Source organism: Corvus kubaryi, unplaced genomic scaffold (genome assembly GCF_017639235.1).
Source record: "Corvus kubaryi isolate FWS band 111438036 unplaced genomic scaffold, C.kubaryi_AGA036_p1.0 66, whole genome shotgun sequence".
In the NCBI taxonomy this organism is placed as follows: Eukaryota; Metazoa; Chordata; class Aves; order Passeriformes; family Corvidae; genus Corvus; species Corvus kubaryi.
The window spans coordinates 35,094,954-35,122,943 of record NW_024582054.1 but is presented as its reverse complement, the minus strand read 5'-3'; the positions used below and the strand labels follow the sequence as shown (position 1 = coordinate 35,122,943).

At 48.0% G+C, this 27,990-nt stretch overlaps 1 protein-coding gene across 1 annotated transcript in view; it reads right to left on the bottom strand.

Annotated features, from left to right (window-relative positions):
* LOC121673631 (MAM domain-containing glycosylphosphatidylinositol anchor protein 2-like) overlaps nucleotides 1–27,990 on the bottom strand; it is a 96,674-nt gene that overhangs the window by 31,720 nt on the left and 36,964 nt on the right. The window contains exons 4-6 of the mRNA XM_042047142.1: nucleotides 24,567–24,699; nucleotides 13,284–13,553; nucleotides 195–524 (exon numbers count right to left, since the gene is read on the bottom strand). Coding sequence (XP_041903076.1) covers nucleotides 195–524; nucleotides 13,284–13,553; nucleotides 24,567–24,597 — 631 coding nt within the window. The 5' untranslated portion in view covers nucleotides 24,598–24,699. The remainder of the gene's footprint in view (nucleotides 1–194; nucleotides 525–13,283; nucleotides 13,554–24,566; nucleotides 24,700–27,990) is intronic.

The window sequence follows — 27,990 nt, the reverse complement described above, 5'->3', positions numbered from 1 at the left end:
TTCCCAATATCCCACCTAAATTTCTCCTTTTTCAGTTCAAACCCATTCCCTGTGTCGTGTCCCCAGCTCCTGATGAACAGTCCCTCTCCAGCTCCCTGGAGGCCCTGGAATGTGCAGGGAGGTCTCCACACAACCTTCTCCACCATGGGATGGCTCCATCCCAATGAAACCGACCCCAAGGAGCCTCTCCTCACCTGTGCTGCTGGAGATGTTGACATCGATGCTGATGTCCGAGATGCCGCCTCCCTTGAGGGACGCCACGCACGTGTAGGTCCCAAAATCTGTGAACTTCAGGTCGATGATGTCCAGGTTGGTGGTGCCGGGGGACACGTCGGGGTCAGTCTGGGTGATCACCATCCTCTCCGAGCTCCGCAGGGGCCGCCCGTTCTTGAACCAGCTGAAAGTGAGCTCCTCTGAAGGGATGGCTTCCACCTGGCACGAGATCTTCACCTCCCGCCCGATCTGGATGTTGTCATCTTTGTGATACGGGTCAGGAGTGATCCAGAATCGTCCTTTTTTTAAGGCTGAAACACGAAAAAAGAACAGTTTGCTATAAAAAAATTACAAATTCGGCTTCACTGGAGGCCTAAATATGATTTTAGAAGGGGCTGCAGCCACAGGATTGAATTTTGAATTAAAAAATTTGTCTTTACAAAGCGAGGGAGAAAACCCTGAGCTCTTCACCCTCAGTTCCACAGGGTGGGAGAGGCTTCTTCCATTGAGGAAGGCAACATTTTTAAGGAGAGAATGGAAAATTTGGTATTTTTGCAGGAAAATCCTCATTTTGGATGCTGTTCCTTAGTTCTAACGACATCTTAAAGTACCCAACTGCTCGATTTTATTTATTCATTTATTATTTAATTTATTGACATTATTCATTTATCCAGATTTATTTAAGGACGTTTCATGGTTTTAACAAAGATGGAATTTTTTGCACTTCTCTTTACTGAGCATCTCTCCTTCCCTTGGGAAAGCCTCAGCCGATTCCCAGGAATCAGCACTAACACCGACTTGGAATCACGAGGATGAACCAGTCAGAAACTGCCACAGAATTAAACTCTGAGGCACGAGCTGAGCTTTTTTTTTTTGGTGTGGAAATAACAGCACAAACAATGCTTGCACACACAAAACCCTTCAATATTTGATGCGGATCCTTTTCAGGCAGGGGAAAACCAAAAAAGAACTCGATGGGCACGACCAGAGCGACGTTTCAGCCCAAATTAGTTGCTCATAACCTCAATAAACTATTTTTATTTCTGAACTTTCAGCAGTTTCTCCTGCCTAGAACTGAACAAAGTCTAGCAGGGAAGTCAGGGTAACTTTCCTTTGTGAGTGGTAAAGGAACAACTCCAAGGTAAGAAAAGGGGGCAGAACCTCAAAATTTGGGTCAAAGCTGTTTCTTGCAAGGAGAAGGGGGTTGGAACTGGATGATCTTTAAGGTTTGTCCAACCCAAACCATTCCATGACTCTGGATGAGGTCTCCAAAATCCCTTCGGACATTCCTCATTTCCACCACATTGGGAAAACCTGAGGTGAGTTTGGTACAAACCCCTCCAGATAAAGGAAAAGGGATTTTTGTATCATTTTCTCCATCCAGCAATCCCATGAAACTTGGATTTCCCTCATCTGTAGATTCCTGGACCTGCATTTCCAGGAGGAAATTTCCAGGAGGGCATTCCAAAATGCCAAGAAAACTCAGCCATGCCATGGATTTTGTCTCTGTGCTATCAGTTCCATTTTAGGCATCGTTGAAAGGTTTCCATGGGGAGAGGCACAGAAATAAAATATAAATTAAAGGTTAAGGGGTTTTTATGCAGGCAGAGAGGGACAGGACGAGGGGGGATGGTTATAAACTAAAGAAGGAGAGATTTAGATGGGATATTGGGAAGGAATTCCTGGCTGGGAGGGACTGGGATGGAATTCCCAGAGAAGCTGTGGCTGCCCCTGGATCCCTGGAAATGTCCAAGGCCAGGCTGGAGCAGCCTGGGACAGTGGGAGGTGTCCCTGCCACGGCAGGGGTGGATGGAATCATCCTTAAAGTCACTTCCCCCCCAAACCATTCCAGGGTTCTCTGATTAACCGGCAAAATGGGGGAGATGATTCTGCAGCCCCTTCCCAGCAGGGATTTGGGAACGCCACCAGCACACAGAGCTCCGAAGGAGCAGCAAATGCACAAATAAATCTGGAACTGTTCTTTGAGAGCCAGCAAAGTGCCAGCCTCGCTCCAAAGAGGCCGCGAAGAATGAGGATGTGATCAAACAACCCAAGATGAAACAACTTTTGTCCTCAAACTCCTCACAAAGAGTCCCCGCCCTCCCTCATTAATTATATTTTCAAAGTAATCAAATGCATTTCAGGATCTCAAACAAGGCCTATTTGCATTCATGGGGTTCCGTTGGTTTTTTCCCACCCCCTCCTTGATCAACCCCAGATTTTCCTTTAGTGCCCCAGAATGTTCCTGCCTCACCGATTCCCAGTGGCTCAAACACCGCCACTAAATACATCAAGTTCTGCACCATTTGCAGGCTCTGACACAGGAATTACGGACCCCTGGCTGCTTCCCAAGTGGACGCAGGACACAGGGAATGCTCGGATTTGTGGTTGCTGATGGTTCTGTCTGTGTTCGACCTGTGACAACGGGGCCATGGAGCAGCAAAACTCCAAATTTCTGATTTTAACCTTTGCTGAGCAGCCAGAGGCGCCCCGAGGAACCCTCTGTGCCCTCCCCAGAGGAGGTTTTGGGTAATTTTGGTCGTTCCCCTTCAGGTTTCTCAGCAATTTTGTTTTGACCCATTCACAGTGAACAAGAGCAGAATGTCACCCAAGCAGATGTGGAGTCCTGCACGGTCTTGGAGCAGATATTGGAAGTTTGGAGCGCTCAGAATCCAGCCTGGCCCTTGTTCCTGAGTGCCCAGAATGGGAATTTTCCCAAGTATATTCGAATACTTTCACGCCCAGCCTCACCTCACTTCCAGGATCCTCCAAAAGCCCTGGGAATTCTGTGCCTCAGCTGCATCCCCTGGGTCAGACAAGGCAGGAAAACTTTCCTGATGCCCAGGTTTTCCTGATCCCGTCCTGTTTCCTTCTCACACGTGGGAAAAAGAGTTTGTGATCCTCGGAAAGATTCTCCACTTAATTTTTAGGGACAATGGACTGCAGAGACACAGCAAGGAAATGGCCAAACATCACAGAATTCCAGGATGGATTGGGTTGGAAGGGATTTTAAGGATCATCCAGTGACATGGGCAGGGACACCTTCCACTATCCCAGGGTGCTCCAAGCCCCGTCCAGCCTGGCCAAACCATCCTGGAATTATGTGATAATGGATGAAACAAGAAAATCTGCACACATGGGAAGAGCTCTGAAGTCCACATTTCTTTTTATGAGGAATTCCAGCCTAAATTGATCCATTTGCCACCCAAACCCCTCATTCCCACTGAATAAAAACTCATGGAAATCCTTCCCTGCTGTCTCTGCAGTAACTTGTCTGCTGCTACCAAATCAAGAGAAGGAAAATCAAAGTTCTTATCACAAGTTCTGAAGAGACTCCAAATCTTTGTTTATTTTGGCTGTGAGCAACAAAGTTGGGTGTCTTCAACATTCTCCAGGATTACCCTTAAATTCCCTTTTATCTGAGGAGAAATCAATTTAACAATTGGCCAAAAGCTCTTTTTTGCTGGTGATTATCCCAGTGTGGTCATTAAACTTTGTTCTCTTCCATGAAAATATATTTTGACACTGTTCTGTGGATCAAGGGAGAGGAAAACTCGGATTTGTTCTTGCCAAAAACTCTCGTTTGCTGTCATGGGCCAGGAAAATATTGGAGAGGAAAATAACAGAGAGGAAATGAAAGATTTCTGGCTTAATTGTAAAAGTTAATTATGAATAGAAGAGCAAAACCACACCCCAAATAACAGAGTTTGTGGGTATCAGCTCTGCAGAGTGAAAGAGCAGCACAAAATCGTGGAATGTTTGGGGTTGGAAGAGACCTTAAATCCCATCCCATCCCACCCCTGCCATGGCAGGGACACCTCCCACTGTGCCAGGCTGCTCCCAGCCCCAATGTCCAGCCTGGCCTTGGGCACTGCCAGGGATCCAGGGGCAGCCCCAGCTGCTCTGGCAATTCCAGCCCAGCCCCTCCCCACCCTCCCAGCCAGCAATTCCCAATTCCCAATCTCCCATCCAGCCCTGCCCTCTGGCACTGGGAAGCCATTCCCTGGCTCCTGTCCCTCCATCCTTGTCCCCAGTCCCTCTGTAGCTCTCCTGGAGCCCCTTTAGGCCCTGCAAGGGGCTCGGAGCTCTCCCTGGATCCTTCCCTTCTCCAGATGACCATTCCCAGCTCTCCCAGCCTGGCTCCAGAGGGGCTCTGGTGTTTGGAGCAGCTCCGTGGATTCCTCCAACACATCCACACCTTCCTTGTCCTCAGAAGCCCAGACCTGGATGCAGTTCTGGTCATAAGGACACAGCCTGGGTTGGAAGGAAATCTAAAAGAATTCAAAAACCATTAAAAAATATGGTAATGAAATAAAAAGTCTGAGTTTTGAGGGAGGACACCCCAACTTAGACCACTCTCAAAATTCAAATTCCTTAAATTGGGTGTTTAGAATTATGGAATTGTCCAGGTTGGAAAAGTCCCCTGAGATCAGGAAGTTTGACCATCAACCAGCACCCCTAAAACCGAGTCCTCAGCTGCCACATCCACTCATTTTGGGCACAATTCCAGGGATTGTGACTCCATTCCACCCCTGAGCAGCCTCTTCCAACACTTTCTAATCCATGAGGAAAAGACTCTGATATAACTGAGAAAACACCGCTTCCCAAATGTTCCCTTCGCATCCCAAGACGGGCTCAAAGCAAATTCCTGCTAAAAAAAGCCCCACGTTCCCAACATTTCAGCACCAGCTCATTCTGCTCCTGTCAGCACGGTTTGAGCTGGAAGTTTTTTAAATCCTCAACTTCCAGCAGCTCTCCGAACAATTAAGATGTCAAAACGTCTTCTCCTAAAGCATCTCCAAACTTTTTCATATCAAGTAATTATTTGGCACTTCCAAGGCCAGATGCATTCCCACTTCCAATTTAAATGCAAATCCCATGGAAAGACTTCAGGTTTTGGCTCTACTTTTAGAAAACGCCGCTAATTTTGCAAAGAAAGGGATTTATTATTCCATGTGGCAGGTGCCTGTTTTTCCGTGTGCTCAGCTTAATTAGCTCCCGGCTCCTTCGGAGCTGCTCTTTTGAAGGAGGGGGAGGTTTTGGATTCCTTTGAATGATGAAAATTTCAGTTTACAACTTGCTCCAAATCTGATCCATTAAAGAGATGAAGGCGAGATCAAAGGGGGAGAAACACAGCGTGGTTCCTCTTTTAACGGCTTTTAGAAGGAAAGATTCCAAGGAAATCGGTGGCACCGGGGGAAAAGATGTTGGGGGTTGGGAATAGATGATGTTTGAGATCCCTTCCAGCACAAACCATTCTGTAATTCAGAGAAATATCCAGGTGGGATTGAGCTCAGGAGGTTCCTTCTCCGATCTCCAGCTCACACCAGGTTTTCCAAGGCTTGAAGAGCTCCAGGGACGGGAATTTCACAACTTCCCACCCTCAGCTCCCAGCTTGGGAAAACCAGGAGCTGTCCCAGTGGTGTCACTGGGTTTGGAGACAGAAATTGCTGTGTCCTCCCATTTGTTGTCAGGGAATGCTGTTTCCTCCCTGATTTTAAGGAGATACAGACGATGGGTGATGGATGAGATCCCAACACATTCACGTGAGGGGCAAATTCCAAAAGCTGCAGGAGTTTGACCAAGAAGAAACAGGGACAACTCAGCAGCTGGAATTTCGTCACTTTTAAAACCCCAAGCAGAAGAAAAAGGGGGAAAAAGCCAAAATATTTCCTATGCTCCAAATCCAGGCTTGCTAAGACATGGATATGTGGCCAGCGTGGGAGCTCGAGGCTGCCCCATCCCACAGGAAAATGGGAATTCAGGGGTCTTGTCAAGAGCCAGACAAGAATTGGGATATAAATGAAACCCTTCAGAGTGGGCTCTGCACTTGCCAAACAAATTCTAAATCCTTGGAATGTTGCAGCTGGGTGTTTTCCAGGGCTTTGACAAAGTTTAAATCTTGTGCCAAAGCTGTCCAAAAAAAAAAAAAAAAAGCCTTGCTGAGTTTTCCTGCCCCAAAGGGATACATTGGGAATTTTCCCTCTTTTCTTTGTATGTGAAACTCAGCCATTCTCCCAATCCTAGAGAAACCCCCTGTTCCCAAGGTTTCCTCACTGGATTATCCCTGTTCCTGCTTCTGGGATGGCTCAGGAGCTGTGTTGGAGTTTGGGATTTCCTTAGAGCCTGGATTTCTTCCAACACGGGATGCACTTCCCTTCAACACTTTTTCTTCCACACTTAAATGCCTCAAAACTACATCAGGATCCTATAAAACTTCCCAAAATTTTTCAGGCCGGGCAGAGAATTAAATAATCCCAGTCCCAGGATGGGATTGCTTGATGCTGCAGGAAAAGTGTCTTAAAACACATTTCAAGGGCAGCAGAGCACCTTGGTAACATCAGAACAAACCACTGGGAACTCATCCTTCTCCTCTTGGTTTTCTCCTCCTTCAGTAGGAGAAAAAACTTGGAAAAATTCCATTTTTTCTCAGCCAAAAAAAAAAACATTGCTAAAAGTATCTAGATCTTGTCTTGTGTTATCAGCCGGGATCTAAAGCAATATTGAACTACAGCACAAAACCCTGCCAGAAGCAATTATCAGGTTTTAGTAATTAATAAATTTTAGCCAAAAAAAAGTAAGAAAAACTTTATCCTTCCCCCAGTAGAATCCCAGGATCACTGAGGTTGGAAAAGAACTCCAAGGTCACCGAGTCCCAGCTGTGCCCGATGCCCACCTTGTCCCCAGCCCAGAGCTCTGAGTGCCACGTCCAGGAATTCCTTGGACACCTCCAGGGATGGGCACTCCAAAGCTCCCTGGGCAGCCCCTGCCAAGGCCTGAGCTCCCTTTCCATGGGGAAATTCCTGCTGCTGTCCACCCTGAGCCTGCCCTGGCCCAGCCTGAGGCCGTTCCCTCTCCTCCTGTCCCTGTTCCCTGCCAGCAGAGCCCGACCCCCCCGGCTGCCCCCTCCTGTCAGGGACTTGTGCAGAGCCACAAGGTCCCCCCGGAGCCTCCTTTGCTCCAGCCTGAGCCCCTTTCCCAGCTCCCTCAGGAATTCTCCAGCCCCTTCCCAGCTCCCTCAGCCGCTCCTGGGGCTCCAGCCCCTTCCCAGCTCCGTTCCCTGCCCTGGACACGCTCCAGCCCCTCCATGTCCCTCAGTGTCTCAAGGCACCAGAACTGGACACAGCCCTCAAGGTCCCTCAGCAGTTCCAGCACCGGGGACAATCAGGACAATCCCTTCCCTGCTCCTGCTCCCACACAATTCCCGATCCAATCCAGGTGCCTTTGGCCTCTTTCCCACCTGGCCACCCCTGGGCTCATGTCCAGCCACTGCCCCCAGCAACCCCTGGGAAAAATGGGGAAAAAATGTGTCCACCTGAACACAAGGAGAGGGATCCAAGGAATCCCATCTCCTGAAATCCCTTCTGATAAATCCTCCCAGCCACGTGGTGCCCAACAGGCTCCTCATGATGTCCTCCAGAGCAGCAAACTCCCTTCAAAATCAAATTCCTGCTCACAAAAAGTCTGGGAAGTCCTAATGAAAGGGCAGAAGGATCAAGAAACCATCTCTGTTTTTATAGGGAAGCCTTCTATGAACTCATCCATGACCTTCCAGCCTGGGAAGAGCTCACAAATCAGAGCCTGCTCCAGCAGATAATAAAAATAAATGGATTTATTCAACTCCAAAGCTCCACTTTTTCCCACATTCATTCCCAGAGCTGTAAACTTTTAGGGAGTGCACTGGGAACTTCTGGCTGTAGGAACCCTCTGGATATGCTGCAAGATCAGGTTTGCTCCGCTAAAAACTTCTGAAATCCCATCACAGAGGGCATTTCTCCATGGAGGAAACGCCTGCAGGTATTTGCCAAGAGCTTTGGAATTCTCCAGCCAGGAAATAAGATGGAAAATCAGAATTATTAAGGCTGGAAAAGCCCCCAGAGATCGAGTCCAGGTGTTATCCCAGCACTGCTAAGGCCACCATGGACCCACATCCCAAAATTTATTCCATTCTCCCACTTGCTGGGAGCTTTTCCCAGGATACAGAGAGGAAAACAAGGATGGAATAAAGGTCCTTCTGCCAGTTCCACTGAAACCCCAACATTTCAGGATTTTAGAATTCCCAACCAGTCCCAAATGATTCCAGGCAGTGACCACACATGCCAGACCCACATCCTGAAATTTATTCCATCCTCCCATTTGCTGGGAGCCCTTCCCAGAATACAGACAGGAAAACAAGGATGGAAAAAACCTCCTTGTGCCAGTTCCATGGAAAACCCAACACTTCAGGATTTTAGAATTTCCAGGCATTCCCAGAAGATTCCAGGCAGTGACCACAAGTCCACAAGTGCCATTGCTCACCCTCCTGCCAGGGGTGACCTGCTGGGTGACAACGGTCACCACTGCCACCAAACCCAAGTTCCACCTCTGGGATAAAATGCCAGAGCCTTTCCCATGCTCTGGAGCTGGGGTCCCTGCTCACATTCCAGTTGTTGGAGTCTGGGGACATTCCGGAGGTGCTGATGTCCAACCAGCCTAATTTTATCCTTTACTGCCCTAAACCCCAAGGGAAATTCCTAAAAAAATCTCTGGGATAAAGAGCAGGAAAGCAGGAGGGAAGCAGGTGCAGAGAACAATATTCTAGGATTTTAATTTTATTTAAAAAGCAACAAAAGCTCATTTATTTCCCAATTGGAGCTTCCTCCTTCTATTTTTATTCCAGAATTTTTTTTAGCAGCCACTCCTACAGTTCACGCACAGTTTTTAAAGCCATAATCCAGAGGTACTTCCAGCAATCCTGGCTTTAAAAGGGATTTCCCTGGAGTGCTTTTTGTTCAGGAAGAGCTTTTGTGCTACTGTTGAGCACAGGTCATTATTTTCCATTGCAACTGACAGGGAATCCCACCCCTCGGAAAAATGAACTCCAAGGATGAGGTTTCCACTTCCCAGACTGTGAAAGTCACAGAGGCAGAGTCAAATGGAACAAAAAATGTGCTGCTGTTACAATGGGAAAGGAGGAGGGACCCCATTAAAGATGGGAATGGGAGAAGTTGCTCGGGAGGGAAAAAATGGAGCAGGATGTTCAGGAATGGGATGGCGTCCCCATTGCTGCAGGGATTTAAAGCCCTGTGGATGTGGCACTTGGGGACATGGGGCAGTGGTGGCCTGGGCAGTGCTGGGGGATGGTTGGACTCGATGGTCTTGGAGGACTTTTCCAACCTCAACAATTCCGTGATTCCATGATTTTCACGCAGGCTGAGACCATTCCCAACTCTGTCAATGCTCCCGACTTTAAGGCCTGGAAAACGTTTCTGTGGCTCTCCCTGTGCCCCAATCTGATGTGCAAGTGTCCTTCAAGGATGTTATCCAGCATTTTCCTCTCTTACTGGATGGAGGAGCCACCTTGGAATCAGAATCCTGGAATAGTTGGGTTGGAAGGGACATTAAATCCCATCCCATCCCACCCCTGCCATGGCAGGGCCACCTCCCACTATCCCAGGCTGCTCCCAGCCCCAATGTCCAGCCTGGCCTTGGGCACTGCCAGGGATCCAGGGGCAGCCCCAGCTGCTCTGGCAATTCCAGCCCAGCCCCTCCCCACCCTCCCAGCCAGCAATTCCCAATCTCCCATCCAGCCCTGCCCTCTGGCACTGGGAAGCCATTCCCTGGCTCCTGTCCCTCCATGCCTTGTCCCCAGTCCCTCTCCAGCTCTCCTGGAGCCCCTTTAGGCACTGGAAGCAAATTGGAACTTTGTCAATCCTGCCCCTTCTATCCCTGATTTGAGACAAAACATTCGACTTTTCCCAGGAGAGAATCCACCAGAAATCCAATGGGAAGAATCCACCAGAGCTTCCAGTGGGAAGCCATTCCCTGTGTCCTGTCCTTCCAGCCCTTATCCCATATTCTTCTCCCCTTTCAAGTCAGGTGTGGGTGGTCAGTAACTGCAAAAATAGGAAAACATCCAGAAAAAAATCATGGAGCTGCTTCATTCATGGAATGAAGCACAGACAGCAAAGGCACACTTGGACAAAGACACTGAAATTTAGAGAAATTTCAAGGGAGAAAATTTCCTCTGAGCCCTGCTGATGTTTCGAGGGAACCGAACGTTTCTTTCTGGGGCAGATTAGGGGATTATGTCTAATCCTGGGATTCGGGGTGCACCTGACACAAGATGTGAACTCCATTTACCAAATGCTTCTCCTGCCTGGCTTAGAAGTTTCTATTTCCAGCAAATTTTCTTTTCTCCTCAGCTGCTGTGTGAAAATCCTGACCCACAGCAGCAAAATGAGCCAAAGTGGAGAAACAAATGAGGCAAAATGCTGAGAAATAAAGACAAAGGTCATCCCAAAACTCTGCTCTTCTCTCATTGTTCCCTCCTCAACTCAGCATCACTTCCAGCAAAGATAAATCCAAGACTGGAATGAAGACTTTTTTCTTCTGAAGGAGAGCTTTTCCCATTTAACAGAAATAAGAAGGGGGAAACAATAAAACTGGGGCTAGAAAGGAGCTGAGCTTCATTTGTTTGATGGGTTCTCCTCATCGTGGTCCCTTCTCAGCATTAACAGGGCCACAGAGCAGAGAGGGAAAAGGAAATAAAAACCATCTCATGTTTTAATGAGACTTTGTTCGACATCTTGCAGCTCCCAGGCATCGTCTTCTATAAATAAAAATGTGAGGGGATATTTTTATTATTATTATTATTATTTTTAAGATGCCATGACTCATGGAATTTGCGTCTGCAGGGATTTAGGGAAGTAGCTTTTGCTCCAGCCTGGCTGGTGCTGTCTGCTGGGTCAATCAAAACATTGAAGTTTCTTTTCACACCCGGGTTTTCCTCTCCTTTTCCTTATTCCAAGCTGTTTTCCTCTCCCACCTTCCCTTCCCAACCTCATCCCCATGTAAATCCCAGCAAATCGACATTCCCGAGCCAAGGAATGACAACAAAACCTCAGAGCCAAATGTCAGAAATTCAAATTCAAACACAATATTCCAAATAAATCCGTGCCCGGCTCCTGATCCACTCCTGCAGACCCAGGATGATCCCTCCCCGACCCCCAGGTCAGAAATAGCTTCTAATTCCTCATCCTGCTGGAGAGCAGGAGATGTTGGGGAATGAGAAGTGAGCAGGGGTTGTGGCTCTCATGAAATATTCACACACTGGCTCTTTATCCATCAGTTTTTCCCAAGGCTGATTAATCCCAGGTTATTCTTTCCTGTTCCTATAGCTTGGAGTTTGTGTTTCACTGCCATTCCCAGATTAAATTTTGGAAAATGAGGTTCAGATCAACTCTTTGGATCAGGTGGATTCATCCTCTCTGATCATGCCCATCAGCCAATCTAGCTCTGTATCCAGACCAACTACCCGTGTCCTTGGAGTTTTCCAGGAGGGGATAAACGAGCAGGGAGAGATTCCCTTCACTTGGGAGCAATTGCTGTCCAAGCCCTCTCCTCTTACTTTCACCTCAGACAGACACTTGTGCTGATATTTCCTGGAATTAAAGCACAGGGATCAATCTAAAGCTCCCCATAGGGAGCAAATTCCCAGCCTTAATTTCAGTAACAGCTTCAGGTGATGAGGAGGAAGGAAGAGGTGAAGGAGGCAACGACTTCTCCAGGAGCTCAGGATGCATCTGAGGCCTTTGGTGATCATTTCATGGAATTAAGGAATATCCTGAGTGGGAAGGGACCCACAGGGATCATTGATCCAACCCCTGGTCCTGCCCAGACCCCCCAACAACCCCACCTGGGCATCCCTGGCAGCGCTGTCCAAACGCTCCTGGAGCTCTGGCAGCCTCGGGGCCGTGCCCATTCCCTGGGGAGCCTGGGCAGTGCCCAGCACCCTCTGGGACAGAACCTTTCCCTGGTATCCAGCCTGAGCCTGCCTGGCACAGCTCCAGGCGCTCCCTGGGTCCTGTCCCTGGTCACAGGGAGCAGAAATCAGAGCTGCTCCTCAGGAGGGTGTTGAAGACCACAATGAGGTCTCCCCTCAGTTTCCTCAAGGCTGAACAAACCAATTTCTCTCCACTTTGCATGGAAAAGCTGCTGCATCTCTCCAATACAGAAAGACACCAAACCACCCTTGTTCCACCTCAAGGCTTTGATCCCAGCACAAGAGCTCTGGAAGCCTTGGAAGCCAACACTAATTCATGCCATAACTGATTAGAAATGACCAGAAATCCCGGAATTAGAGAATCACCAAAGTTGGAAGAGACCTTCAAGATTTAGTCCAACCAGGACCATTTGGAAACACAGGACACCACCACTGCTGAACGTTGAACATTGAACATTGACCGTTGAACGTTGAACATGGAACGTTGAACATTGAATGCTGAATGTTCAACGTTAAACAGTGAACGTTGAAAGTTGAACATGGATCGTTGAACATTGAATGCTGAATGTTCAATGTTAAACATTGAACGTTGACCGTTGAATGTTGAACGTTGAACAGTGAACGTTTGACCATTGAATGTTGAACACTGAATGGTGAACATTGAACATTGACCGTTGAATGTTGAACGTTGAACATTGAATGTTGACTGTTGAATGTTGAACGTTGAACAGTGAACGTTGACCATTGAATGCTGAACATTGAATGGTGAACGTTGAACAGTGAACATTGACTGATGAATGTTGAACATTGAACATTGAATGTTGAACAGTGAACCTTGAACATTGAACATTGACCGATGAATGTTGAATGTTGAATATTGAACATTGACCATTGAATGTTGAACATTGAACATTGACCATTGAATGTTGAACGTTGAACATTGAACGTTGAATGTTGAACGTTGACCAGTGAACGGTGAACATTGAACAGTGAGCATTGACCGATGAATGCTGAACGTTGAACATTGAACGTTGACCACTGAATGTTGAACATTGAATGGTGAACGTTGAACATTGAATGTTGAACAGTGAAACTTGAACATTGAACATTGACAAATGAATGTTGAACGTTGAACATTGAAGGTTGACCATTGAATGTTGAACATTGAACGTTGAACGTTGACCATTGAATGTTGAACAGTGAACCTTGAGCATTGAACATTGAGCCTTGAATGCTGCCATCCTTCCAGACTAGGGTTACAATAATCTTCCAAAAGAAAAGCCAATGGTTTTCCAACTGAACTCACCTCTTACGATGATGTTGGTGGACTTTTTCGCGGGATTGCCGACGTTATTGTTGGCGATGCAACTGTAGGTGCCAGAATCCTCAGAGGTGATGGCGGGAATGGTCAGAGTGCCCCCGTTGAGGACCGTCTTGTCGGGCAGGACCCCCGCAGACCTCACCCACGTCAGGCTGGGCGCCGGCTCCCCCCCGGTGGTCACACATACCAAGGTGATGGCTTCTCCAGGGTTCACCACGATGGGGTCATCCACGAGGAGCTTGATGGAAGGGGATGCTGCAAAACACAACAGGAATCACAGAATCAGGGAATGGTTGGGAAAGAAGAGATCTTAAATATCATCCAATCCCTGCCAGGGGCACGGATACCTCCCACTGTCCCAGGCTGCTCCAAGCCCCATCCAGCCTGGCCTTCCAGGACACTGCCAGGGATCCAGGGGCAGCCCCAGCTGCTCTGGCAATTCCAGCCCAGCCCCTCCCCACCCTCCCAGCCAGCAATTCCCAATTCCCAATCTCCCATCCAGCCCTGCCCTCTGGCACTGGGAAGCCGTTCCCTGTGTTCAGGCATTCACTGGTTTCTTGTCCCAGCTCTGACTGGTTGTTCCAGTAAGGCAAAGGGAAGGAGATAAAGAAAAGCAGGGAGAGTAATAGCCAGGGATTCATAAAATCATGGAATGGTTTGGGTGGGAAGGGATCTTAAAGCCCATCCCATTACAGCCGCTTCCATGGGCAGGGACACCTGCCACTATCCCAGGCTGCTCCAAGACCCATCCAACCTGGCCTTGGGCACTGCCAGGGATCCGGGGGCAGCCACATTCCCTGGGCATGCAGAGGCAGGTAGGGATTGATGGATTGATGGGAGCAGGGATTGATGGATGGACAGCACTGCAGCCACATTTGGGAAGGAACGTGTCACGTGTGGGACAGGTGCCGGCACACTGGATTGGAAACCTTGGAAAAAGGAATGAGTAAAGAACTTCTTTGGCATGGGAAGTGTGTTCTCCTCAAGTCAGATCCTGCCCACTGATCCATCCCTCCTAATCCACCTCCTCCCCAATGAATTCCTGGGAACTTGGCTGACACCTGGGATGAATCCCTGGAGTTTGAATCAGGAGAGGCATCTTCCTTGGGACAACTCCTCTTTGCACATTGAGAGACTCAACAATCCAGGACAGAGGTGTTTTTCCCTCTCTGGGATGTACAACCTGCAGCTCACACCTAATTCCCATAATTCCCATAAAATATCCTATGAGCAGCTGTGGATCAGCCAGCAGAGGTTGATGGGAAGATGCTGCTGCTCTCGGAAAGAAGGGATTAAATTTAATTCTCTCTTTTAACCTCTCCTTTTCCATGAAATATTTCCATGTGATAGAAGAGGAGAAAATGCTCATGAGGAAAGGACAGGGCAGCAATTCATTGGAGAATATAAATAAAATAGAAATAATAGAAATAGAAATAGAAATAATAGAAATATTAGAAATATAAATATACGTACAAATATAAATAATACAAATAAAAAAATAAAATATAAATAGAAGATAAATAAAATATAAATATCATAAATATAAATATAAATATAAATATAAATATAAATATAAATATTATAGTTATTAAAAATATAAATGTAAATATAAAGTCCCACTCTGAGCTGTGACATCCCGTGTCCCCTGTGGTGAGGGATCCACCCTTGCTGGATCCAGGCTTTGCTCCAAGGCATCCTTTAAACTGCATAAATGATGAGCCAATGTATAAATATCCATTGCTAGGCCAGGAAAAGCAGCAATCCCAAATAAACTCAGGCATAAAGGTGAAGGATTGACATTCTGAGCCAAGAACGCCAGCAAAGGCGGTAATAAAAAGGGAAAGGCAATAAAAATGTTACATTCCAAAATCACATCCCCATCCTTGTTATTACAGGGAGATATTCCCGGGTGCTCTGCTTTAGATGGGAATCTTATTTCAATATTAAAGGAATACAAAGCAAGCACTAGAGGCAAATACAAGAATCAGCCATAAAAGCAGAGTTTGCTTTATTTGGGCTTCACCCGAGAGGAATTTGCTTTGTCTGCCTTTGGAAGCGGGAACAAAAAAATGGGAAGAACTTCCTTTATACCTGGTCTGGCACAGGGAGAACTGGGAACATCAGAATCATGGAATATCCTGAGCTGGAAGGGACCCACATCCAGTCCACCCCCTGGCCCTGCACAGGCACCCCAACAACCCCACCCTGGGCATCCCTGGCAGCGCTGTCCAAACGCTCCTGGAGCTCTGGCAGCCTCGGGGCCGTGCCCATTCCCTGGGGAGCCTGGGCACTGCCCAGCACCCTCTGGAATAGTGGAACCTTTCCCTGATTTCCATCGTATCCCTCCCCTGACACAGCTCCAGCTGTTCCCTCAGTCCCATCCCTGGTCACCAGAAGGAAACTCCTTAGCAGAGCAGAGATTTACAAGCCAAGCCCTCTCTTCCAGCTCCTCCCAGTTTTGGACTCCACAAATCCTTCCCAGCATGAATTCCTGGTTCGGGTCATTTCAAACCAAAGGAATTTGGTTCATGGCTAAAAATCCACACCTCAAACCAGTCAGCTCTGCCAGTTGTGTCAGGGTCTCTGATCACATCCTCTGAGCTCTTCTTCCATCAGCTGATGGATCCCTGGTTTGGGATTCCAGGTGGGAAACTGGGAAGAGTGCCATGTTTTCTGCTTAAGGAGGCTTTCTGGGAGAAGGTGGAAAAAACAGGGATCCAGGTACAACCAGAACCTGTGGGGTCATCACCATCACCCAGCTGGCCCCTATTTCCCTCTTCCTTCCTCTTCCCTGAGTTTAATCATTTTTCCTGAACAATTCCAGCAAGGAGCTGCTCTTTGCTCTCACTTCCCATCAAATCTCGAGAGAGGGAACAAGGGAACCACGGATAACCCTTCAAAACTTGGAGCAAAAGATAAAAGCACCGACGTCAACCCAATCTGGTGGGGCTGTTTTCCATAACGGCCTCCTAATCCTGCAGATGAAAGGGAGCCCTTTGGATCCGTCAGGAACAAAGTGGGATGGGATAAAAAGGCTGTGACACATCCCTTTCATCCCAGCACTCCAAACAGAAAGGACATGGAAATGATGGTTTGGATACAGCAGTTTCCCTTTATTTACACCCCACATTTCACTTTCAGTTCCTATTCCAAAAATCCAAACAGAAATCCCTGGATTTCTGCAGCCAGGACCCCAGAAAGCCGGATTTAATCTGAAGAATATTAAGAAATTCAGGTTGTTGAGGTTTTCAGCAAACAGAACTCAGTGGAGCACATAAAGGGAATATTCACAATATTCCAGCAATAATGAGCCTTTACTTTGATATTGCTCTGCTAAAGGACAAAAGAATGGGGAGTTATAGCCCGGGAATCATGGAATCATGGAATGGTTTGGGTTGGAATGACCTTAAAATCAATTCCATTCTGCCTCCTGCCATGGCAGGGACACCTCCCACTGTCCCAGGCTGCTCCCAGCCCCAATGTCCAGCCTGGCCTTGGGCACTGCCAGGGATCCAGGGGCAGCCCCAGCTGCTCTGGCAATTCCAGCCCAGCCCCTCCCCATCCTTCCAGCCAGCAATTCCTTCCCAATTCCCAATCTAAACCTACTCTGGCACTGGGAAGCCATTCCCTGGGTCCTGTCCCTCCATGCCTTGGAAATCCTCCCTCTCCATCTTTCCTGCAGCTCCTTCAGGCCCTGCAAGGCCACAATGAGCTCACCCCAAAGCTTCTCCTCTCCAGGCTGGACAATCCCAGCTCTCCCAGTCTTTCCTCCCAGCAGAGCTGCTCCATCCCTCGGATCATCCCAGCTCCTCTGGACTCTCTCCAGCAGCTCCACATCCTGCTCTGTCCCCAGGGCTGGAGCAGCTCTGCAGGTGGGGTCTCACCTGAGCAGGGCAGAGGGGCAGAATTCCCCCTTTCCTGCTGCCCACACTGCAGGATCAGCCCAGGGCCTGGGGGGTTCAGGGATGGACACATCCAACTCTCACCCACCAACATTCCCAAGTCTTTCTTCCAGGGCTGATGTCAATCCCTTCATCCCCCAGCCTGGTCTGATCCCAGGTCCATGTGGAGTTGAGGAATACTGGATTTTATTAAGTTAAGTTCAGTCCTCGTTTGGGAATTTAAGCCTTAGAGCCAGCACAACCCCCCAACACCAAACCTCATGGAGACACGGGAGAGACTCATGTGTGAAATCCCATAAATTCCAAGAATTCCTAATGTAACCAAACTATCCCTGCCAGAAGGAGTCAGGACTAAATGGGGTCTATTATCACGCCCAAGGCCACGTCCTGAGCAGAGGTCTGTCCTAGATGACTTCCAGGATTAATGAGGGAGCCATGGAGGCTTGGCCAGCAATGCTTCTCCAAACCACAGCCTCCACCCCAGCAGAGCCTCAGCCAGGCAACATTCCCAGTGAAAACTTTCCTTGAAATCTGCTAACAATAATAAAAACTATTATCAAACAATAGCAAGCTCTGGGAAATATTCCCAAAACTTGCACGGAACAAGCTTTCCAAACACCGTATTTGGGCACCATGAGAATGCCTCCACGTTCCGAGGGTCCTGCATCTCCACTGCCCTTTGGAAGTCGGGGTTTCCAAGTGCCAATCCCACATGTCGGAGTGAGGCTTGGCTTGGCAGGGGACAAAGAGAGCAGCAGAGCGGCCGGGAGCTCCTCCCCTAGCAGAACAAGGCCCTACTGATCCGAGGGAATCCGCCCCGCTCCCATTCACGCCGCAGCTGCAGCCTTGGGAAAGGGGCTCCCATTCAGAGGCTTCCGTGTGGGAGCGGTGCTGCCGCATCCCGGGATTTCAGAGCTGCCTGGGAAGCCAACGGTGCGGATGACAAAGTGCTCTTGGAATTACAGCGGGTCACAACGCCCAGCCCTGCTGCTCCAGGCACTACCAGGAATTTTAATGGGAATTATATCCCTTTCTTTGGCCTTGTGTTAAAGGCGAGTCAGGCACGGCTGGCAGATGGATGGAGATTGATTAGAAAATTAATAATTAATGGCTCCAACATAGCCCAGTCCTCACAGGGTGCTAAACCAGCAAGAAACACACCCTGGTCTTGATCAATGACAGGGGCAAGACTTGCTCAGACTGAGCACAAAACAAGCACTCATTAAGTCATCGTTAGCACTCTTAATTAGACCAGGCTGCCAAGTACTTGGAGCAGAGAAGCTGTGGCTGCTCCATCCTTGCAACGCTCCACGTTGGATGGGGTTTGGAGCAACCTGGGATAGCTGATGATTACTGCCCATGCAGGGAGCAGAGCGGGATAATCCTTAAGGTCCCATCCCACCCAAACCATTTTGGGATTTATTCCAGGAGCTGCTAAAGATGTTCAAAGAATTTGAAGGTGTGGAGTCTCTGCTGCTGCCTGGGACGGGAAGCCGAGGCTGGAATGGCACTGGGAAGAAAATCCATCTGTCATTCTTGGAGCAGCCAGAAAAAAAATCCACTGCCACCGTGTCATAATTACAGTGAGACAAATAGAGGTATTTAGGCCCGATGTGTGGAATTGAGGAAATGTCACAATTGGCTTTAGGGATTACTGGAAATGCAAAAGAAACCCAATAATTTAATAGCGATATCAAAGTACACACAGCAAGTCATGTCCTTGACAAGGCTCTCAGCCGTGATGAATAGAAATGAAAGGACATTATTTCCTCCAGTTCGGGGCGTTATTTGAAAGGCAGAACTGAAATAGTAGAATGTAATTGAATTATATTTTTCCATACATTGCTGCGTGTGCATCCAGTTAATTTACAGCCAGGATTTCTAGCGGGAACACAAAGCCAATATTCCTAACTAGACACGCAGTGCACAGGCCCTTTCCAGGCAGAGCAGAAAGGGTTTGAGATTCCTGCAAGGCTGGAAGCAGCATTCCTGGAGCTATTTATTCCAGAAAGTTCAACCGAGAGTGGATTGGAATTCCCGGATTTTGAATTAGAATCAGAAAATCCCAGAATGAGATTGGGAGGGGTCTTAAAACTCATCTTGTTCCACCCCCTGCCCCTTCCCCTGTCCCAGGCTGCTCCAAGCCTCATCCAACCTGGCCTTGGGCACTGCCAGGGATCCAGGGGCAGCCACAGCTTCTCTGGGAATTCCATCCAAGCCCCTCCCCACCCTCCCAGCCAGGAATTCCTTTCATAAATCCAACCTAAATCTCTCCTCCTTCAGCTCCATTCCCCCCTCATTTTTTTTCTTTTTTACCCTTATTTTATAGGGCGAAAATAAACTTTTTCTTGACCACCCTGCAATAGGACAGGTCCTTTCTTTTCACCATCAGCCCTTCAGAAAGCCTGAATTACCCCTAAATAAAAATAAACCCAGGGAAAAATAATAGAAAAAAATCCAAAAACTCAACAGGCAATGAAAATCTCGTTTATACTTTTCTATGTCCATCCTCTGCTGTTGCTGAGAGATCCCAGTGGAAGTTGCACAACTCATGGAAAATACTCCAGCTAGACAGTTCTAGACCAGTTCTAGTTCTACAAACTTGGTGTTTGTTTAGGCAAATAAAACTTATTTATCTTCTATCTCATCTTTCTTTTTCTCTTACTCCCTCTTTTCTCCCATCTCCTTTTCACTGCCTTTACATTTCCAGCACTTACAGGGCAAGAAAAAATAATGAGAAGCTTCTCAGATCCCAAATCTTTCAAGTTTGTCTCCTTTTTTTGATTTAATACATAGAATTACTGAGGTAAAATATTCCCAGAGCAGCTTTAAGCATTGCAAGTGATTTAGGATCATCATGGAATGGTTCCTCATGGAATGGTTTGGGTTAGAATAGACCTGGGAGATGACCTAATTCCAACCCCTCCTGATATGGGGCAGGATTTAGGGTTTTCCCTGGCACACAGGAGGAATTTCCAGCTGGTAAAAGTTCCTGGATCTGTCCTGGGACAAATGGGTGGCTCCCCTGACCCAGGGCAGGTGTCCCTTGATGGCCAGAGCCACTCTTGTCTGTGTCCCTGAACCTCCCACTGGGGTCCCTGAGCAGTCGCTGCTCCTGCCAGAGATTAAAAAGAAAAAATCCTATTTTTCAGTCTCCCCTGAGCCTGTCCCTGAAAGAAAGAGGCTTAAAGTTGAGGCAAGAGCAAGATCATTTTGTCTGGGCATCCTGTCAAAATGGAAAATGACGAGGTTCGGGGAGCGGAGAGGGGAGTTACAGGATAGAAATAAAGAGTGGAATTATCATGGAATTGTAAAATCATGGAATATCCTGAGTGGGAAGGATCCACAAAGATCATCCCGTCCAACTCCTTCCCTGCACAGGCACCCCAACAATCCCACCCTGGGCATCCCTGGCAGCGCTGTCCAAACGCTCCTGGAGCTCTGGCAGCCTCGGGGCCGTGCCCATTCCCTGGGGAGCCTGGGCAGTGCCCAGCACCCTTTTGGGAAGAACCTTTCCCTAAAATCTTAAACTATAACTAAATTTAAGTAGAAATTGTATTTATGAAGGTTTTTCAGCTGAGCTCAATATTTTTATATCCCCATATATTCACACAAGCCAGTCCAGGTATCCCTATCCCATTCCCTGTGCTCCTTTCTATCCTCAACACCCTTTTAATACCCCCTCCTCCAGCTTTTCCAGAATCCCTGTGTTTTTTGAGCCGTGGGGCCGCAGCTTTGATGACTCATGTCCTTATGGCCCTCTTTTCCTGGGTGCTTTTGTTCTCCCTTTTCCAGCACTTTGATGCCTCCGTGGGCTCGTGCTGCCGTTCACGCACAGATGTGGCATTGAGAATTCCAGCGGGAGGAAGGGAGGCGGATCTTGGCTTTTCAAGGCACTTCCTCGCTGGTCTCGCTCGGGAGAGGCCACAAAAGCTCCCAGCTCCCACACTGGAGGGATTCATTCCGTGGGGATTCGATCCAGCGGTGCTGAGGGAAGCAGGATCCTCCCTTCGGCAGCGGAGTTAAACCGGCTTAAACCCATCATGGAATTGTCCCTTCCTTGCTAAATTTAAATCCACGCGGGATTAAATCCATCCCAGCCATGCCAAAGTCACGCCTGCAAGCCGAGGTCATGGATCTCAGTGCCCCTAGAGCTTAATTCCTGCTTTCCAAAAATAGCAGGGATGAATTGTTCCTCAATTCCCCGAGTGCAGCTCTGCCTGAACGGCTCCAGACACCTCAGCCCAGCCCTGCTGCAACAGCACCATCCTAATTAGTGGATTAGGGATGAGTGCTTAACGAGGAGCTGCCAAGGAGGGACCCTCAGGCTTCTGGAGGACACAATCCGGGCAGGAACAATCATCAGCGATGTGCTCAGGAAAAGGGAGCTGGGATCCAGGGATATATTGAAAGGAAATTTGTTGGGAATTCAGGGAAGCAGCTCTGGTTGAAGCCGGTGTTTATGGGGCTGGGAATGTGGAGGGCTCTGCATTCCCCGAGGAGTGAGCTTCTCCAAGGAGATCAGCAGGACCTGGGGATATTGGGATGATGGGACCCCCAGGAAATAAAGGAAATGTTCTTTATACAATCATGGAATTGTTAGGATTGGAAAACTGCTCTGAGATCGTTGAGTCCAACCATTCCCAGCACTGCCCAGGCCATCACTGCCCCATGTCCCCAAGTGCCACATCCACAGGGATTTGAAATCCCTCCAGGGATGGGGACTCCACCTCTCTCCTGGGCAGCTGTGCCGGGACTGGGGAACCCTTTCCAGGAAGGAATTTTCCTAATTTCCAACCTAAATCTCCCCTGATGCAACTTGAGGCCGTTCCCTCTCCTCCTGGAGGTTTTTACATGAAAGCAGAGCCCGACCCCCCCCGGCTGCCCCCTCCTGTCAGGGACTTGTGCAGAGCCACAAGGTCCCCCCTGAGCCTCCTTTGCTCCAGCCTGAGCCCCTTTCCCAGCTCCCTCAGGAATTCCTGAGACAAGACACCCATATTCCAACACAGAAAATGCTGCTGCAAAGGGGAAGGGGAGAATTCTTTGTTCCATGCCAGGATCAGATTCCCTGCCAGCCCTGCAGGGAGTCAAAACCAGCCAGGATAACTTGGGATTGGTAGGACAAGGCTTAGACCTAATGAAGAACAGGACTAGGGGATCCCTTGGGATCCTGTCTAGCTTTATCTTCTGTTATTCCTTTTTGCTCAAGAATTATCCCAGAGCAGCTGTGGCTGCCCCTGGATCCCTGGAAGTGTCCAAGGCCAGGCTGGAGCAGCCTGGGATAGTGGGAGGTGTCCCTGCCCACGGCAGGGTGGCACTGGATGGGCTTTAAGATCCCAAACTATCCTGGAATTTTACAAACCCATCCACCTGCAATGCTCAGCTCAGAGTATCCTCAGCTCTTCTTCCATCCAGGGATTTCCAGCCCCTTTAATCCCAGTCACCTCCCCCCAGGAATGACAGGAAATGTGCAGAGCAATATTTTTTCCACCTTACATAATTCCCTTTCCAGGGCATTGTCAGACTGACGGGAAACAAAGCGAGTTTATCATGACAGACTTCAGCCTAATCGAGGGATTAAAAGTGAATTAAGGCTTTTTTAATTTGTCTCCCACCACATGCCCCAGCCAGAGCAGCAGCTTCAGCTGTGATTTCAATGAGCTGTGGCAGGCAGCTGAAAAATCACGGATTGAAAGCCTCATCTTGCTCGGGAAAAAATTCCTGGGCTGGTTTATTTGATCCTGGAGCCTGCCAAAACTCAGCCTTAATTTAGGTATTAATGATCACCTGCACTAAACTGGCTGCTAATAGACAAATATAATTTCCAAATGAATCCGTACCACCCAAGCTGCTTCGTGGAGCGAGACAAAAGCCTGATTTGCTTTTCCTCAATCATATCACAAGAACTATTCTGAGGAGCCCAGAATTCCCGAGGTTTTCTGGGTAAATATCCTGCTTTTTCTCCGGCACTTTGAAACAATGAACACTCTTGAAAGGCTCCATTCAGGTTATTCTCAGCTCGGAGCGTTCCACGTGCCATTCAGCAGGAGCTGGGGCTAAAATTACCTTTTTCAGTGCCTCCCATGGAAACTGGGAGGCATCATCTGTCAGTAATCCCTCTTCGACACCCAGCAGAGGTTTGGAATAGCAGATCCAGGGATTTCTATGAGAGGAGGAATTTGTTCCTTCCCAGAGGAACCTCCTCAGCAGAGAGTGGTCCAGGCTAAGGCAGAGAGATGGGGCTTGGAATTGCAGAATCATGGAATGGTTTGGGATGGACGGGGCCTTAAATCCCATCCCATTCCATTCCACCCCCTGCCATGGGGGGTGCTTCCCTTCAAACTTCTTATCTATTGAGATAAGAAATTTATGGAGCCATGGGTGCCTTTAGACACAAAATGGATCTCAACCAGCACCTCCACCCTGCTCTACAGCATTGCTACTAAGTGCCACCTTGTCACCTGGGCATGGTGACGCTTCTGCGATGGCCTCAGCTGTTCCATTTCCAGCATCCACTTCAGGTTTTGGGGCTGGTTTGGTGTTTTGAACTGGTCTGTGCTGGAATAAAGAAATCTTTTTGTCTGAAAAGTGAGGTCACAGCAGTGGGTGGGGGGGATGAGGATCCAGGGTCACAGGGAAGAGGTGGAGGGAGGGGATTGTCCCCCTCTATTCTGTCCTTGGAGGCTCCACCCAGGAAATTGTGTCCAGCTCTGGAGTTCACAGCATGAAAAAGTTGTGGATTTGCTGGAGTGATCCAGAGGAATCTACAGAGTTGCTCCAAGGGCTGGAGCCCCTCTGGAGCCAGCTAGAAGAGCTGGGAATGTTCACCTGGAGAAGGGAAGGATCCAGGGAGAGCTGCGAGCCCCTTGCAGGGCCTAAAGGGGCTCCAGGAGAGCTGGAGAGGGACTGGGGCCAAGGCCTGGAGGGCCAGGACCCAGGGAATGGCTTCCCAGTGCCAGAGGGCAGGGCTGGATGGGAGATTGGGAATTGGGAATTCCTGACTGGAGTGAACAGGACAATGGAGAAACGGCTTTAAGCTGGAAGAGGGTAGATTTAGATGGGATATTGGGAAAGGAATTCTTTGATATTTCCATTTGAAATGGAAATGCGAGGGAGGTGAGGGGCTGGGCTGGAATTCCCAGAGAAGCTGTGGCTGCCTCTGGATCCCTGGCAGTGCCCAAGGCCAGGCTGGACAGTGGGGCTTGGATCACTCTGGGATAACAGAAGGTGTCCCTGCCCATGGCAGGGGCTGGAACGAGATGGACTTCAAGGTTCTTCCCATGCAAACCATTCCAGGATTCCATGAAAGAATCCCAAATCCAAGAGCTGAGTGCAGCCACAGCACGAAGGGCTGCTGGAGCCTCACCTGTTTTGTTGGAGAGGCGGAAGGACACCATTTTATCCGGGATGCTGCAGACATTCCGCACAGAGGCGATGCAGCTGTAGTTGGCGTAGTCCTGAGGTCGGAGATTCTTCAGCTTCAGGATCTTTGTTTCTCCCTGGAAAATGAGGAGAGAACATTAGGAAGGGACAGAGGTAGAGGAACAATGGATACAGGATCTGGGATTTCCATCCTCCTCCAGCATTCCCGAGTGCTTTTCTTGGGATTGACCCCTGGTGTTACAGCCACAAGAGAGAGAGACACAACCGACTGATCCATAAGGGATGAGCCCAAAACAAAGAGGAAATTCCCAAGAAATTCCACAAAATGGAAACAGCTTTTCCAGGGATTCTGCCTAAAGGCTTAGAGGTCTTCCCCCAAAGGATTTCCAAAGGATACAGGGAATATCAGCACTGGAAAGCCAGAGGGAATCTGGTTTGACAGAGTCCTTCAAGTAGCAAATTTTTCAGGATTATTTATCCAAGGTGCAATTTCCATGATGTAAAAAATCCCAAGGTACAAAATTCTTGTTTTCCTTTGAAAATGAGGTGCTGCTGGATCCTATTTTTAGCCAAGGAGCAGGGATGGAGCAGGGAGCTGAACAGGACATGGAATGGTGGATTCCTTCAAGCACAGACAACAGAAAAGTGGGAAATGGGAAATGTGGGATTCCCCCTGCAAAGCTCCAAAAAAACGATGTGGAAGATGTTCATTATCCAGTGTCCTGATAAATCTGAACAACTTTACTGTAGGCTCAGCCTTAGGAACACATGGAATTATTTTTAACGATGTCACATGGATAAACTACCAAGGAATATCTAGGAAAAATATGGAAGTTTGAGAAAATGAATGTACAAAACCGGGAAAAAAAGAAATCCATAAAAAAACATCCAGCCGAGCAGGGAGGAAAAGAACCAGTCCTTGAAATCTTGGGGAGACTTTGGGAATATTGGCATTTTAGTGGTTTCTATGAACAACCCATCCCATGGAAACAATGGGATTAAAATTAAGGCCAAGCCTTGGGAAGGCTGCTCCCAAAGATCAAATTTCTGCTTTAAGAGGTTCCTCTGGAATAGGGAAGGGCCTGATCCAGGCTACCAAAGGCACAGAGTTCTGGAAGCACGGAGCAGCTACATCCCAGCAATTCCCTCCTTAGCTCCAAGTTGAACTTGGGCTGAACTCACAATGGAATTCTGGATCACGTCCCCAGCTCGCAGAGATTTATAAAAATGTATATATTTTCCTCATTGGTTGGGATAATTAGTCTAATTATGTCTAATTGCATAATTATTGTAAATACAGCAAATTTAATCTCGCACTCAGGCTGTGCAATTCCAATGAGCGACGGGGAGGATGCAAACTCTCCGGGAAAAGAATCTCTGTCGAGATCTGGGATCTGGAAAGTTCATTTTTCCAACATTTTTGTGGATGAGGATGGGCAGGTTTCTTCCGATTCTCTCCCATGGATGCGGGAATAAGTAGCTGATGTTTCTCATTGACTGAAAAATTGTGCTCCTGTTTAAGGAATTGATCTGGATACGCTCAGTTTTCCAGGTGCCTCCTGTGATTTAATTGCTGACAGGATTTTGGGATCATCCCAGAGTATGGACAAAAGCGGAAAGGGGGAATTCCGTCCCTCTGCCCCACTCAGGTGAGACCCCACCTGCAGAGCTGCTCCAGCCCTGGGGACAGCAGGACCTGGAGCTGCTGGAGAGAGGCCAGAGGAACCCATGGAGATGCTCCAAGGGCTGGAGCCCCTCTGCTCTGGAGCCAGGCTGGGGGAGCTGGGAATGTTCACCTGGAGAGGAGAAGGATCCAGGGAGAGCTCCGAGCCCTTTGCAGGGCCTAAAGGGGCTCCAGGAGAGCTGCAGAGGGACTGGGGACAAGGCCTGGAGGGACAGGAGCCAGGGAATGGCTTCCCAGTGCCAGAGGGCAGGGCTGGATGGGAGATTGGGAATTGGGAATTGCTGGCTGGGAGGGTGGGCAGGGGCTGGGCTGGAATTGCCAGAGCAGCTGGGGCTGTCCCTGGATCCCTGGAGTGTCCAAGGCCAGGTTGGACAGGGTTGGAGCAGCCTGGGACAGTGGGAGGTGTCCCTGGGTTGGAACGGGATGAGCTTTAAGGTCCCTTCCCCAACAAACCATTCCAGGATTCTGTGATTACCAAAATAATAAAACCATCAGAAATACCAATCAACCTCTTTTTTGGGTAAAATATCTGAGAAATTTTGTTTCCCTTTCCATTTCATTTCACTTCCAAACTAAAATCCACCTTCAAATCCCTCAACAAAAAGATTCCCTCTCAAAATTCCCACCTCTTGATCCTCCGAAACCAAATCCCCTCTCTCCCTCTTCACATCAGCTCTCCCTGTTTGCATCCCTATCAGAAGATGAACTAATTAAGCACAAGATGTTGATGACTCTTGAACCTTTAATTACATCTTTTCCTCTCATAAACACGGAGCAGATCTTGCCTGCACGCATCCAGGCCCTGCTAATTCCAGCTGCCCTCCAATAAATGGAGAAAGGTTATGGATAAGATTTGAATATCACCAGGACAATCTGATTTATTCATTAATTAAACCCACTCGAAGATTTTAGGAAGGGTGATCTTAATAACCTAAAAAAAAATCTGATTTCATGTGACACATTTTAGTAGATGAATCCTTAGATTTTAGGGAAAGCAATCCTCAGCATTTCCATACTGGAATGTAAAATTTAAAAATCCACTCTCCCTTTTTAATTAAAACCTTTCAAAATTCCAGTTTACACTTGAGTCCAAGCAAAGCCCCAGATTTGCTAAACTGGCTCTGTTCATGTCAAATTCAAAATAATCTCATTACATTGAGGACACCAATAACTTGGCTCTGTGATTTAATTCCCATCTCTGCAAGGTTCCGGGCTCCACATTTCTCCGGAAAACACGGAGCTGTTGGAGCAATATAAAGCTGTCGAGTACAATAAAAAGCCACAAATGAAGGTGCTCTCAAATCATTAAGTGAAAATTATTTATGAAAGTCACAGTTGCTTTGTGCTCTGAACACCAAATTACCAGGCAGTTTTCACCTCTGTCTTTCCTTGCTATCACTTAGGATTTTCCAAAACAATTTTTCCCCCTTTTTTTTTTTTCTTTCTTTCTATTTTTTTTTTCCCCAAACACCATCCCACACTTTTGGCCACAGACAATGGGATTTGCCACCTTTTTTTTCCCTGCCTCGGTGCAAATGTGTTCATGATAAATTAATCTCAGCTTATCTGACAGAGCCAGGCTTCCTTCGGGGCAGGGAGTGGGAGAGGGAAGATTTCGGAAAAGGTTTTATTTCCTTTTTTGCCACCTCATCTTTTAAGTGGGGAATTGTGAAACGAAACCTATATTTAAAGATAAAAGAGGCAGAAAAAAAGGACTATAAAA